Genomic DNA, 16,931 nt, shown 5'->3' with positions numbered 1-16,931 from the left:
CTGTTCCTACAGACACACACAAAAGAAAAGAAAATGAGGTCAATGTCCCATTCAGAAAGGATACCTTTTTATTGCTGGATCAGTTTATCTTTACAGTGTATATAACACAAGGAACAGTGTATGACAGATTTCACATTTGACTCTTCAAACCATTGAACCTGCTTGCCCTTAGAATATCGGCTCCTTCACAGCATTTAAAGGAATAAAACAATAATTATATTTAAAAAAAAATCACAACACAGGTCATTTACATATTAAATAACACATAAAATATATATTTTTTTCAAGTATTCCGACACCTCTGTGCATAATTACCAGATATGATTACTTTAAAACATTCTCTATAATATATAAAAATCCCCTGATTACATTAAAAAGGCAACCATAGCAAGAGCTAGCGATATCCAACCTCTGCCTGGATTATAACAGACAGAATATGGAAGATACAGAAGAGAAGAAAATATTTCTACTGTTATATGGTGCATGTCATTGACCCCTTGGCTTCTAAAGGAGCTAACTGCCCCTTTGTTTAGGGTGTTTTTGGTCCACAGTAGTGTTTTGGTCATGGCACCACCATACAGGAACAATAGCAGCAAGTTATTGAAATGTAACAAAGGTTCCTTCATATTTCATAAACTTGGTGGTCTCAGGTGTTCAATTTGTGTTTCTGGATATGGTCAGATAAACTAAATGGAAAAAGAATGAATACATGTCCGAACCAACCCATAAAGTTATGTTCATACCTAGGGTTTTGTGTTTTTTTTTTTTTTATTATTATTATTTTCTCTGTTTATTAAAAAAAAATGGCACAACCCTGAAAATATATTAACTAAGGTAAAAATCTAACATTTAGTGAATACAGGTCCCATGCAGACGACCTGTGTTCCTATGGTTATAGATTACCAACACTCTGTAATCTGGTCCTGCAGTCATGTGTTACTACCATTCACCTGCCTCATCTTTTATTGTCTGTAGGATAACAAAAAGAAGGAGTTTGATATGCATAACCATGGAAACACATAATTCTGCACAGGAGTTGTAAAAATAAAACAATAAAAGATTTAAAAAGGAGTAATGCCATGAATAATTTCCATACCAAAAATCCTAACAGGCAGCGAATAGCCATTTTAATGTAATATGCAGTGTTTCTAGCATAAAAAAGTCATTGTTTTCGATGTGTGGGGGCAGAATCAGTCTCCTTCCCCCTCTGGCAGCTGATAATATAGACCCTTCTTACTTTCCCTGTAGAAGTCTTCTAGCTATGGTATAATGCCAGGTTCCTGCAGAGGCAAGCAAGGGAAGAATGCTATTTCTATTGGATGAATAGAGGACCACTATGCAAAGACCTGGCTGTGAGGAAAGTGCAGGAAGATGCATGCTCACCATCACTCAGCTCCTTAGGTGGACAGTACTATAAACATTCAACACCAGGTGGCGACATTTTTTAATACCCTGTAAATAGCAATTAGGGATGAACGAATCGTTTTCGGATGAAACATCCAAAGTTGACTCGCATAAAACTTCGGTCTAATACTATACGGAGCAAGCGCTCTGTACAGTATTAGAATGTATTGGCTAAGATGAGCCGAAGTTATTTCTTCGCGAAGTCTCACGTGACTTCGCGTAATAACTTCATACATTAATTTTTACTGTAAAACATTTCCCAAACTCGGGTTTGGTTCCAAGGTACCACTTGGAACCGAACCCGAGTTTGGGAAATGGTTTTTTTACAGTAAAAATGTATCTATGAATTTATTAAACAAAGTCACACGAGACTTCGTGAAGTAATAATTTCGGCTCATCTGACCCAATACATTCTAATACTGTACGGAGCACTCGCTCTGTACAGTATTGGACCGAAGTTTTATGCGAACGACTTAGGATGTTTCATCCGAAGTCGATTCGCTCATCCCTAATGGCAAATATTGTTTGTTTTCCATGTTTTATAAAATGAATATAAGAATATGAAGTACTGTACAACATACTAAAGTGAACTGGCCCTGTTAAGTCTCAAGTGGCTTTTTCATAGACCACAGGGGCAACCTGAAAGAGTAACAGCAGCTAAATTCTCAAATGGCACCTTCTTTGTACAAATAAAAAATAGGAAAGTCCTTTTTGTCTCATATATACAGTACATATACAACAATGTTAAACTTATCTATTCTATAAATTACATGAGTTCAGTGCAAAAATACCCTGAGTAAAATCTTCTGCAACTTTAAATAAATCCAGTAAATCTGTATAAACCTTCCATGGATTTAAGATACAATAATGATATCACTGTTTGTATAGATTGGCTAGTGTCATTGTTAGACAGACTCCCTGGAACTGCAGTGCTCTACAAAGAAAAGAAAAACAGATTCATATAGGAAAATATCCCTTTTGTATACTCCACAGGATACAAATTTATCATTTACATTCAAGACAAAAGAAACTTTAGTGCATAGGAAAAAGGTTTGTCCCACAGCAACCTGTAGGACTGTAATGGTTGCTATGGGGGCCCCCTATATTTTCTTTTTATACAGGCTTTAATAAATGTTCATCATTTAGTATATACAAAATATTATATATATTTCCATATAGTTAACACTATTTAAAATAAATTTACCATAAAAATTTGGTCTAAGCTTCTGGTATAACATTTGGTTAGGGTTAGGCATTTTGGTTATGCAGTTTTATTACAATGCAGGATTTTATACTACTTTTAAATATATATACAGTATATATATATATATATATATATATAGCCCTTGTGCTAGCTACATATATATACACCTATATCTACATAGCTAGAGCAATAGCTAGTGAAACATTACATACTTTTCTCTTTAGTATAAGATGTATTACATCTATCCAGAAGATTTTAATAGCACATCCATAAAACAAACGGTAACATTGTATTTCTTACATTATATTGGACAAAAAAAAGACAAAATAAAGTTACTCAAAGTGCTATTCCCTTCTTGGTCCGTTGATTGTTGTAAAGCTGCTAGTCCTGAGAGCCTGTCTTCTGAGAAGAGTGCATGATTGATGACTAAAAGTCGGACCTTTTTATTTAAGGACTGACACTGTCATAGAGCGCTGATGTGTTTCGGTAAATTAGATCTGTATTTGTTTCCTTCTGAGCCTTGATAATATCCAGCGCACACCGATTCAAGAAAATGTACTGGCTCTACAATGTAAAGAAGGACAAACTGTCAGGAGAAATTTTTGAGGAGCAATGGATAACATCTTCAACAAGGTGATTATTGCAAATTGTCCTGCGGTTAAGGGCTCATGCACATGGCCGCTGCCCTACCGCGACCGTATTGCGGCCCGCATATGGCGGGTCCGCAATACACGGGGCACCGTTCGTGTGCACCCCGCGTCACGGATGTGGACCCATTCACTTGAATGGGTCCGCAAACCCGGAGATGAGGTTCGGAAGCACGGATCAGAACCCCAATTTGCGGTCCGCAGCCGTGTGCATAAGCCCTAAATCAACACATATCCAGAATTAACCTCTTAGTGACCAGCCTGTTTTGGACCTTAGTAAGGAAGTGATTTTTTTTCATATATTTATCATCAATTCTGATTATTTTTCCATTGATATAGCCATATGAGGAGTTGTTTTATGCAGGTTGTAGTTTTAATGGCACCATTTAGGGGTACACATTACTTTTTGGGGAAACGGGAGGAGATGGAAAAAAAACAAATACCAGCAGTTTTTATGTTATAAATTTTGTGACACTCATTTTTCAGCATTCATAACATTATAACTTTATACTATAGGTAAGTCATTTTTATCTTTACATTTTACTAAATATTTGCACAATAACACACAAAAGGTTTTTGCCTCAGCCCATCCCAAGACCTTTTTTATTTTTGTTTCTGTGGAGCTGTGTGAGTGTTGATTTTTGCTGGACGACTTGTACTTTTCATTGGTATCATTTTGAGGTAAATAACACTTTTTGATTGCTTTTTATTTTGTCTTTTTTAGGCGACTAAGCATAAAAAGATGTATTTTTTAACTTGAAATGTTTTTTATTTTATAAAACTTTTTTAAACAATTTGATAGTCTCACAAGGGGACTTAATAGGTGATTTTTCAATCCCTTCTATAATACATTGCATTGCTTATGCAATTTATTATTCCATCAGTGCTATACTGAAATCCACCAGCAGGCTGTGCCAGAGAAGCGCATCTTGCTACGAATCAACTGACGACAGGCTTGGGTCTTCATTAGGCCCCATGCTGCTGTGCACAGACATCTGCACCCCACAATCTCATTCATGGGTGCCGATGGGAGACAGAGGGAGTCTGCTCCTTTTGTAATCTCTTAAACGCAACCGTCGCTATTGACAGCTGTCAATTATGGGGTTAAACGGCCCAGATTAGCCTTTCTGCTGGTCCACGCCACTACTGTGCATAGACTGTGACCACTGTAAAGAGGTAGCAGCCCAGCCTAAGATCTCTTAGTGACCACCGTAAAAAGGTGTATTGGTGGTCACTAAGGGGTTAAAGGGTAACTAACCTTTTGTAAAACTTTACTTAAAACTAATCTTAATGTCATAAAATTATTTTTTGTAACGTATTTATTCATTGGGTGATTATGCCTGTACCTGAGATATGTTATGACATGCTTCAGCTGAGTTGAATGGGCACAGGCCGGAGCATTTCTGCTAATGCCCGGACGTCGCTCACTGTGGCCCCTATGCCTGCTGTACACTGGAATCCATACACCCGTACACTGCATACATATCAGCGCTGTATGAGTGTGTGGATGTATAATGCCCAAAACATATGCCAATAGGACGTTTGGCTATTAACATTTATGGGCATATAGATGTACAGTGAGTGCAGAATTATTAGGCAAATGAGTATTTTGACCACATCATCCTCTTTATGCATGTTGTCTTACTCCAAGCTGTATAGGCTCGAAAGCCTACTACCAATTAAGCATATTAGGTGATGTGCATCTCTGTAATGAGAAGGGGTGTGGTCTAATGACATCAACACCCTATATTAGGTGTGCATAATTATTAGGCAACTTCCTTTCCTTTGGCAAAATGGGTCAAAAGAAGGACTTGACAGGCTCAGAAAAGTCAAAAATAGTGAGATATCTTGCAGAGGGATGCAGCACTCTTAAAATTGCAAAGCTTCTGAAGCGTGATCATCGAACAATCAAGCGTTTCATTCAAAATAGTCAACAGGGTCGCAAGAAGCGTGTCGAAAAACCAAGGCGCAAAATAACTGCCCATGAACTGAGAAAAGTCAAGCGTGCAGCTGCCAAGATGCCACTTGCCACCAGTTTGGCCATATTTCCGAGCTGCAACATCACTGGAGTGCCCAAAAGCACAAGGTGTGCAATACTCAGAGACATGGCCAAGGTAAGAAAGGCTGAAAGACGACCACCACTGAACAAGACACACAAGCTGAAACGTCAAGACTGGGCCAAGAAATATCTCAAGACTGATTTTTCTAAGGTTTTATGGACTGATGAAATGAGAGTGAGTCTTGATGGGCCAGATGGATGGGCACGTGGCTGGATTGGTAAAGGGCAGAGAGCTCCAGTCCAACTCAGACGCCAGCAAGGTGGAGGTGGAGTACTGGTTTGGGCTGGTATCATCAAAGATGAGCTTGTGGGGCCTTTTCGGGTTGAGGATGGAGTCAAGCTCAACTCCCAGTCCTACTGCCAGTTTCTGGAAGACACCTTCTTCAAGCAGTAGTACAGGAAGAAGTCTGCATCCTTCAAGAAAAACATGATTTTCATGCAGGACAATGCTCCATCACACGCGTCCAAGTACTCCACAGCGTGGCTGGCAAGAAAGGGTATAAAAGAAGAAAATCTAATGACATGGCCTCCTTGTTCACCTGATCTGAACCCCATTGAGAACCTGTGGTCCATCATCAAATGTGAGATTTACAAGGAGGGAAAACAGTACACCTCTCTGAACAGTGTCTGGGAGGCTGTGGTTGCTGCTGCACGCAATGTTGATGGTGAACAGATCAAAACACTGACAGAATCCATGGATGGCAGGCTTTTGAGTGTCCTTGCAAAGAAAGGTGGCTATATTGGTCACTGATTTGTTTTTGTTTTGTTTTTGAATGTCAGAAATGTATATTTGTGAATGTTGAGATGTTATATTGGTTTCACTGGTAAAAATAAATAATTGAAATGGGTATATATTTGTTTTTTGTTAAGTTGCGTAATAATTATGCACAGTAATAGTCACCTGCACACACAGATATCCCCCTAAAATAGCTAAAACTAAAAACAAACTAAAAACTACTTCCAAAAAAATTCAGCTTTGATATTAATGAGTTTTTTGGGTTCATTGAGAACATGGTTGTTGTTCAATAATAAAATTAATCCTCAAAAATACAACTTGCCTAATAATTCTGCACTCCCTGTATATGTTGGTAGACGGAGTCAAGCAGAAGGAGCCGGCTTTGCTTGGGTATATTTAATCTATTTCATTTAATGTTTGTGTGTGTCGTTAAAAGATATCAACACTATCCACTATAAAAGTGACATCTACAGCACCCCACCCGCAAAACAGTGACCTCCACAGCCCCCCACCCCTTAACACTGACCCCCCCACAGTGCACGTCCCTTAAAATTGGACCTCCACAGCAGCCCACCCCCTTAACTTTAAACCTTTATAGCAGCCCTCCCCTTTAACAGTGACTTTCAAAGCATACCACCCCCTTGACAGTGACCTCCACAGGGGTCCGCCCCCTTAACAGTGGTCTTTATTGGATCGGGGATGTGTCCTTTTGAACAGCTCACCCTAAGACAGCAGCACTGTACTGTCTGAGTATGAGCTGCAGGGAGAAAGTCACCCTCCCTCCCACCTCTGCAGCTGACAGAAGTTGATTTTTACCTTCATTTTTTCAATCGCTGTCGGCTGAGAAGTGTAGGGGGTGTGGCCTAACAAGATAGGGCCGTGGTTTAGCTCGACCTAGAAGTTGATTTTTAACTTCATTTTTTTCAATAGTGTGGGAGGGGGCGTGGCCTAACTGAATTGGGGGCGTGTCATTTTGAACAGCTCACTCTAAGACAGCAGCACTGTGCTGTCTGAGTGTGAGCTGCAGGGAGAAAGTCACCCACCCACCCCTGCAGCTGAAGTTGATTTTTACCTTAATTTTTTCAATCCCCGTCGGCTCAGGAGAGGGAGGGAGCATGGCCTAACAAGGTCTGGGCGTGGCTTAGCGCGAGCTAGAAGTTGATTTTTAACTTCATTTTTTCAATATAAGTTGGCTGAGGAGTGGGAGGGGCGTGGCCTAACCATATCGGGGGCGTGTCCTTTTGAGCAGCTCACTCTAAGACAGCAGCACTGTGCTGTCTGAGTGTATGCTGCAGGGAGAAAGTCACCCTCCCTCCTACCCCTGCAGCCGACAGAAGTTGATTTTTACCTTCATTTTTTCAATCCCCGTTGGCTCAGGAGTGCGAGGGGGCGTGGCCTAACCAGATCTGGGCGTGGCTTAGTGGTACCTGGGGGCGGGGTTTTAAGCCTTTTGACAGTGGACACATTGTGGCAGGGGGCGTGTCTGGGCTCCTTCCTGCAAGAGTGACGCCCCTCTGGGCACCTTACTGGCTCATTTGCATACCATATAAACTGGATTTTCAGAGGATAAAAACAAAGGCACATCTTAAAATAAGGTACTAAGTGCTATTAGGCCATGGCTTTACTTCAATAGCTATTATCCTGGTGACAGATTTCCTTTAAAGCTCTCCTACAGCAGTGAAGATAAATCGCTTGGTTGTTATGGAAACCTGGAGAAAAACTGTGTATGTGGAGGCTGGAGGACCTGTAAGTTTCTATTGGCTGATAAGAGTCATGAGACCAAGCTTCTATTGGCTAATACATTTTTTGGGAATATCTCGGGAACAGTACTTCCTAGAGAGCTGAGACCTGGTCTAAAAACTTCCTGGACACCTGATGTACCTGTGTGCCAAATTTCGTGATTGTAAATGCGACGGTACAGATTCTTTTAGCGGACATACATACATACACTCAGCTTTATATATTAGATAATTTCCTGCTAATATTCCCTATGAACAAGAATAAAACTATAATACTGCCCCTATATACAAAAATATAACTGCTATAATACTGCTCCTATGTACAAGAATATAACTACTATAATACTGCCTCCTATGTACAAGAATATAACTACTATAATACTGCCTCCTATGTACAGGAATATAACTACTATAATACTGCTCCCTATGTACAAGAATATAACTACTATAATACTGCCTCCTATGTACAGGAATATAACTGCTATAATACTGCTCCTATATACAAGAGTATAACTACTATAATACTGCCCCTATGTAGAAGAATATAACTACTATAATACTGCTCCTATGTACAAGAATATAATTATTATAATACTGCTTCCTATGTACATGAATATCTCTACTATACTACTGCTCCTATGTACAAGAATATAACTACTATAATACTGCCTCCTATGTACAAGAATATAACTACTATAATACTGCTCCTATGTACAAGAATATAACTACTATAATACTGCTCCTATGTACAAGAATTTAACTACTATAATACTGCCTCCTATGTACAAGAATATAACTACTATAATACTGCTCCTATGTACAGGAATATAACTACTATAATACTGCTCCCAATGTACAAGAATATAACTACTATAATACTGCTCCTATGTACATAAATATAACTACTATAATACTGCCTCCTATGTTCAAGAATATAACTACTATAATACTGCCTCCTATGTACAAGACTATAACTACTATAATACTGCTCCTATGTACAAGAATATAACTACTATAATACTGCCTCCTATGTACAAGAATATAACTACTATAATACTGCCCCTATGTACAAGAATATAACTACTATAATACTGCCCCTATGTACAAGAATATAACTACTATAATACTGCCTCCTATGTACAAGAATATAACTACTATAATACTGCTCCTATGTACAAGAATATAACTACTATAATACTGCTCCTATGTACAAGAATATAACTACTATAATACTGCCTCCTATGTCAAGAATATAACTACTATAATACTGCTCCTATGTACAAGGATATAACTACTATAATACTGCTCCTATGGACAAGAATATAACTACTATAATACTGCTCCTATGGACAAGAATATAACTACTATAATACTGCCTCCTATGTACACGAATATCTCTACTATAATACTGCTCCTATGTATAAGAATATAACTACTATAATACTGCTCCTATGTACAAGAATATAACTACTATAATACTGCTCCTATGTACAAGAATATAACTACTATATAACTACTATGGGGCGGAGCCTGACTGCAGACCTAGCAGGACACATGTAGGAAAGCTCTCCTCCTTACCACTCTGCTAACTGGTAAATTCAGCGGTCTAATTTGCTCAAGAATGGGAAAAGTCGGTAGATATATACCCAGAGAGAAACCTGAAGTCAGCAAACCGGAGCGCGGTGCCTCAGATATGGATAAATATCTCAACAAGAAAACTACAGCTCCTGTGCCGGCCGGTCCTAAGATGGTGCTGCCGGAACTAGATGACTGGGGCAGGGATTCGGAGGGAGAAGATGAAGCTGCTGCAGAGCACACAGCAGGCCCCACATCACAAAGTGCTGCCCCGATATCCAGGCAGTTCCTGCAGCAGGCTTTATCAGCAGCCCTGGCCCCAGTGATTCAGGATCTGCAGGAGATTAAAGCTGACCTGAAGCATATCGGCACGAGGGTGGAAACACTGGAAAGTAACCAGGCGTCCATCTCGAATTACATCAGAGCTGCAAGCGATACCACCATGGCTCTGGCAGCCTCACTGGACACAGCATACTCCCTCATAGAGGATCAAGAGAACAGGAACAGGAGGAAAAACCTCCGGATCCGCGGCCTGCCTGAAAGCACCCCACATGAAGGCTTACCAGAAGCTGCCGGCGCCATCTTCTCCCTGCTCCTGGGAAGCTCCAGAGCGGCCGAGATTCAAATAGAAAGAATCCACAGAGCGCTCAGGCCGAAGCCAAAAGAGAGAGAGAACCCCAGGGATGTGGTATGCGGTCTCCTGAGGTATGTGGACACTGCTGCCCTAATGCAGGCTGCCAGAAATATGAAGGAGATCATATATGAGGGGGCTAAAATCTCTATCTATCAGGACCTGGCATCCTCCACATTGAATAAAAGGAGGGCGCTGCGACCCCTCACTGACCATCTGCGCCATCACAAGGTGCCATATAAATGGCTATTCCCCTTTGGCCTCACTTTTGCTGTAGATGGGAAGCGCTGCACCATTCGCCTGCCACAAGATCTCCAGGCGGCCTGGGAGCTGCTGCAAACAGATCCTCTTGATGTACCATCATGGCTGCCGTCTGCTGAGATTGGAACACAGCTGCCAGATCTCCCAGAGGCCTCAGGATGGCTTAAAGCTTCACAGAAGAAGAGGAACCAGCACAGATCTAGAGACACTTGAAGTCCTTGGGACTAAACAGATGTCCTTGCTGAGTCTCTGTTGTGTTTTTTCACAAATATCATAGAGGGACAGGTTCTCATGCGCTTTGTTCAATCATAAGTCCGCAAGTATACCTGTCTGTCATGTGCAATGTATAGCTCCTGTTCTTGTTGTAACCTGCGGGGCAGATATTCTGCTTTGCAATATAAATTTATTTGCATATTTTCTAGACCATAATATGTAAGGTGCTATTTCGCACCAGTTCAGCAGGTGGCGCAATGTGGACACCATTATGAAGATATGGTTCCACTTTGTACCCCCCCTACCTACCAGGGTTATCTTGGCACAGACCTTGTACATGTGCCTGATTAAATGGCTGCTCATGCCCGCTTCACTGCAGCTAAGTGACCTGCTGCGGTGTTGCTGGCATGGGAGTCATTGCACTGTTATACTTGTCATGTTGACAGAAACTTCAGTTATGATGTTACTAGTTCATTCCCTAGATGCGGTGGAAGTGAAAATTTTGAGCTTGCTGATTCCAAAGACACCAAGTTTTCTCAATGTTGTCGACAATTAAATGTACAACGTACAATGTAAGGGGCTTTAATACCCCACAAAAGCGCTCTCAGGTCATCCGTCTGCTAAAAAAGAATAACACAGATATTTGCTTCTTTCAGGAGCTGCATTTTAGAATGACAAATATACCTAAAATTCAGAACCCATACTTCCAACACTGGTATTTCAGTGCTTTTGAGAAAGCAAAAAGAGGAGTGGGTATTGCAATTTCTAGAAAAGTACCATTCACATTGATATCTACTCTGACGGACCCTGAGGGCCGCTTCATATTTGTGAAAGGCCTCATTGGTACACAAAAGGTCACACTCGCTAGTTTATACAGCCCTAACCGTGGCCAGAAACAATGGATCAAGATCACACTAAGTAAACTAGATCTGTTTGCAGAGGGGATTAGATTGATTGGGGGAGACCTCAATGTCACACTGAATCCTTTGATTGATGCTTCTGACGGCTCCTCCCAATTGACCCAATCAGCACTGGGTTGCATCAATAGGTACATATCAGACATGAACCTGTTGGACGTCTGGCGACTAGCCCACCCAGACACTAGGGACTTCACCTTCTTCTCGGCCCCACACAAATCACATAAAAGATTAGACTATATCCTACTGTCCAGTAATGCCGTAGATATGGTGGACTCAGCCGACATAGGTGTTGTGTCCGTCTCTGACCACGCCCCAGTCTCTGCTGCCCTCAGATTTTCCAGCTTACCTGCCTCAGTTAGACAGTGGCGCCTAAATGAGACGCTGCTAGATAGACAATCAGATATCTCAAACCTGAAACAAAAACTAAATGATTTCTTTAAGGATAACGCGACACCAGGTATGTCCCAGACGACAATTTGGGAGACACACTAAGTAGTTATCCGTGGGGAATTGATAGCCTTAGGCAGTAAGGTCAAAAAAGAGAAACAAAGGATCCTCCAAGATCTTTTGGTTCAGATAGCAGATAAAGAAGCGGTCCATAAAAGGTCCAGAGCAGTTAAAGTTCAGACTGAACTGACCCAACTAAGATCCAAACTAAAAGACCATTTAAACATCCTATCAAAAAAAAAAAAAGCCTATCAATATGCCCAATTTAAACACTACTCCCACGGGGATAAAGGATCTAAATTGACATCCTCCCTTATTAAACAAAGGAAGGAGTCCTTGTTCATACCCAATATCAAATCTAGCAATGGAAATATGCTACATAAAACAGCGGATATAGCAGAGGAATTTCAAAAATTTTACAAGCAACTTTATGGCCTGACAGACCCCAAACATCCAGATCCATCAATATCAGATGCAACAGACCTGTTTTTGAGAGGTCTCAATCTACCCCAGATATCTTCCCAAGAAAGTGACACCTTATTAGAGTCAGTTACTGAAAAAAGAAGTGAAAAAGTTATTGTCCTCCATGCCAATGGGTAAAAGTCCTGGCCCAGATGGCTTCCCAGTGGGATACTACAAAAAATTCTCAGATATACTAATACTTCACCTGGTAACGTGGTGCAATGCACTCCTGAATGGTGAAACCCTTCATAAACAATCACTGGAGGCCACGGTAACCATCCTCCCCAAACCAGGGAAAGACCCTCTTCTTTGCGGTAGTTTTAGGCCAATCTCGTTACTTAACGTAGATATAAAAATATGGGCTAAACTTCTGCCGACACGTCTGGGTAAACTACTCCCTAAACTTATACACCCTGACCAATCTGGTTTTGTTCCAGGGAGGGAAGGGAATCATAATTCCTGTAGATTGATTACGGCAATACAGTGGGCTAAAAAGAAAAACCTCCCCTTGACGCTGCTCAGTGTGGATGCGGAGAAGGCCTTCGACCGGGTGAGCTGGGACTTTATGAAGAGGACTTTATTGAAGTTTGGAATCCCGACGAGATTTCAGGAGGCAGTCATGTCGTTGTACAAGGATCCGAGTGCTAGAATTAGGGTCAATGGCACATTGTCCCCATCCTTCCCTATTTGTAATGGGACGCGTCAGGGCTGCCCCCTATCTCCTGCCTTATACATAATGGTCATGGAGACCCTTCTTCAGGCCATTAGGGATCATGTAAATATACGTGGTGTGAAAACAGAAAATAACGCCATAGAATACATTAACGTGGCATATGCCGATGATCTACTGATCATGGTCTCTAACCCGGTCGAGGCCTTCCCGCATCTTTTGGCATTGTTCGAGGAGTATGGTAGGCTATCAAACTACAAAATGAATTATACCAAGTCAGAAGCTTTAAATATTAATGCGCCAGCGAGCTCCATTGCCATTTTGAAATTGAATACGCCATTTAAATGGCAGTCCTCCTGTGTCTCCTATTTAGGAGTTAAAATCCCTGCTTCCACGGAAGATTTATTCCGGCTTAATTACACTCCCCTATTGACAGAGGTACAAAACCTGCTCCAGTCGCTACGCCTCCCTTATTCTTCATGGATGGGAAGGAAGAACATCCTAAAAGCGTTCGTCCTCCCCAAAATCATGTATATACTACAGATGTTGCCAATATTTTTACCTAACTCATATTTCACCAAGATTCGCAGACTTTTTTCAACTTACCTATGGGGCGGTAAGAAAGCTAGGGCTTCTCACCAGAGACTGATACTGGGGCGTGGTCACGGAGGTATAGCACTGCCGGACGTCCAGACATATTACAGGGCCATACACCTGAAAAGGTGGTTGCAGCTTCATTCCCCTGTCTATCGCACATTGGGAACAGATCTGGAACTAATGCAGCTCACCCAACCACAGAAAGCAGCCCTATGGGGTCAAGCAAATACGTCACTCCATTCACATGTCCTTCTAAAGGGTACTAGTCTAGTTATTAAGCAGCTCAACAAGGATTATGGGCTCCTACAGAACCCCCCTAGTTTAATGCCAGCAGACCTTGTGCCATACTCGATTCAATCTTCAGGATCTCATGTTTCTCAGATTTGGCACAGATTAAGAGGTTTTTCTACAGCTGAATTTATAAAAAAGATAAACAACACCTTGCCGGATCAACATCCCCTTAGCTTGGCCTGGGGTACGTTTAACTTCTTAGATCTAATATCCATAAAGTCTGCAGGGAAACAGCTAACCACTCAGAAATCATGTGTAATGTCCGAGACATGGTTTTAAAAACTAGCAACCCCCTCTTCACCCCAACGCAAACTGATATCAACTATATATTTGGCCTTGATCACACCAATACGCCGTACGACCCCACAATATGTTCAAACCTGGGCTAATGACCTTAAAACCAACTTTTCGGAAACGGATATTCTCCGTATGCACGCAAACTCGCATGGCTTCTCACGATGTGTGAAGATCCAAGAACACTCCTATAAGGTCCTCACACAGTGGTACCTTACCCCTAAACAATTATTTCTCAGTGGTTTGAGCGATCATGATAAGTGTTGGAGGTGTGGAGAGGAGAGTGGCACTCTTCTGCACATCTTTTGGTCATGCTCCAGAATAAGAGGATACTGGGATGACATCTCACAGGCCATTAACAAAATACTAAACACTAACCTGACATTATCCCCAATATTGGTTCTTTTATGGCTTCCAACAAAAGAATTGTCGCCAGCAAAGAACAAATTGGCCACACACTTGATTCAAGCTGCACGTCTACTTATTCCCCAAAAATGGCTGAGTAAGGATCCCCCCACCACCTCTCAGTGGTTATGCAAATTAGATCATGTGCACCGTATGGAAGAGCTTGCAGGTTGGGAACTTAGGGCACACGAGAAGCACAAGAAGTTATGGGCCCCCTGGATTGCATATAGACACGTGACCAATACACCAACACCTTAGTGATCTCTAATCGATAATCAAACTTGAAAATGTCCCTCAGATGGGACTGACCCATTAATGAGTATAGAAGGTGTTTAGCCTTATCTCTCCCTTTGGAGTCATCATAAGATATCCTAAATAACCTCCGATCGCATATGTCCAGTTCTATGGACACATTCACCCCTCCCTCTCCTCACCCCCCCCCTCCCCCCCCCTCCCTCCTCTTATGTTTGTTTGACCTAACTACCTCAGGTCTCATGTCAAAAGTTAAATCAACTAGTTCTAGATGACTGTGCCTTGAAGATCCGCACTATATATATGTCCTATGTAGCATATGCATTATAATGTCAATTATGCTCTGGACATGTCTGTACTCATTCATCCTGAATTGTGCATTATGTATGTCTACAATTTTTTTTTGACTTGCTGTTTAATAAAAAGAAATTTGACAAAGAATATAACTACTATAATACTACCTCCTATGTACAAGAATATAACTACTATAATACTGCTCCTATGTACAAGAATATAACTACTATAATACTGCCTTCTATGTACAGGAATACAACTACTATAATACTGCTCCTATGTACAAGACTATAACTACTATAATACTGCTCCTATGTACAAGAATATAACTACTATAATACTGCTCCTATGTACAAGAATATAACTACTATAATACTGCTCCTATGGACAAGAATATAACTACTATAATACTGCTCCTATGGACAAGAATATAACTACTATAATACTGCTCCTATGTACAAGAATATAACTACTATAATACTGCTCCTATGTACAAGAATATATCTACTATAATACTACTCCTATGTACAAGAATATAACTACTATAATACTGCTCCTATGTACAAGAATATAACTACTATAATACTGCCTCCTATGTACAAGAATATAACTACTATAATACTGCTCCTATGTACAAGGATATAACTACTATAATACTGCTCCTATGTACAAGAATATAACTACTATAATACTGCTCCTATGTACAAGAATATAACTACTATAATACTACTCCTATGTACAAGAATATAACTACTATAATACTGCTCCTATGTACAAGAATATAACTACTATAATACTGCCTCCTATGTACAAGAATATAACTACTATAATACTGCTCCTATGTACAAGAATATAACTACTATAATACTGCTCCTATGTACAAGAATATAATTATTATTATAATACTGCCTCCTATGTACAAGAATATAACTACTATAATTCTATCTCCTATGTACAAGAATATAACTACTATAATACTATCTCCTATGTACAAGAATATAACTACTATTCCGGATCAACGGCACACTCTCTCCTACTAATGGAACAAGGCAAGGTTGCCCATTATCACCAGACCTTTTTGTTATTGTCATGGAGACACTGCTGGCCAAAATTAGGCAAGATCCGGATATCCAAGGGATCACTTTGGGGTCACATACTCACTTAACAGCTGCCTTCGCAGACGACCTCTTGGTTATCACGTCCAATCCCATGACCTCATTTCCCAGACTCCAAGCCCTTTTCGAAGAATACGGATTGGTCTCCAATTTTAAGATTAATTACAGTAAGTCACAAGCCCTGAATATTTCCTGTCCAGCCGCTTATATAGAGATACTTAAACGCTCCACTGCCTTCTCGTGGGCCCCCAAATCGATCCCATTCCTGGCTACCCATATATCAGCGAAACCAGAGGACCTCTTTGAGCTTAATCAAGCCCCCTTGCTTAGATCCATTAGATCACATTTACACTCCCTAAAACTCCCGATTATTTCGTGGATTGGTAGGAAAAATTACATCAAAGCCTTTATTGTCCCCAAACTACTTTACCACATTCAAACACTACCTATCTGGCTACCCCATTCCTTCTTTGTGGAGGTCTGCAGAATCTTCTCAGCCTTTGTATGGTCTGGTAGGTCCCCTAGATTAGCATATGCCACCCTCACTCGGGAGAGAAGATTGGGAGGATTCGGCCTACCTGACATATACCTTTATTATAAAGCATCAATGCTAAATAGAGCTTTGAGCCTCCTTTCCTGGCGCCCTCTCAATCTTGTCTCCCAACTGGAGTGTGATATGCTCACCCACAAGGATAGGCTGGTTCTATGGGATTTG

At 40.8% G+C, this 16,931-nt stretch overlaps 1 protein-coding gene across 1 annotated transcript in view; it reads right to left on the bottom strand.

Annotated features, from left to right (window-relative positions):
• Positions 1-1,813: 1,813 nt before the first annotated feature.
• The window catches only part of LOC120980947 (receptor-type tyrosine-protein phosphatase beta-like), a 237,948-nt gene continuing 222,830 nt past the window's right edge, over positions 1,814-16,931 (bottom strand). Inside the window, exon 48 of the mRNA XM_040410341.1 lies at positions 1,814-3,172. Coding sequence (XP_040266275.1) covers positions 3,056-3,172 — 117 coding nt within the window. The 3' untranslated portion in view covers positions 1,814-3,055. The remainder of the gene's footprint in view (positions 3,173-16,931) is intronic.

This window comes from Bufo bufo, chromosome 10, assembly GCF_905171765.1.
Source record: "Bufo bufo chromosome 10, aBufBuf1.1, whole genome shotgun sequence".
Taxonomy (NCBI): Eukaryota; Metazoa; Chordata; class Amphibia; order Anura; family Bufonidae; genus Bufo; species Bufo bufo.
This window is presented reverse-complemented; position numbering and strand designations above follow the sequence as displayed.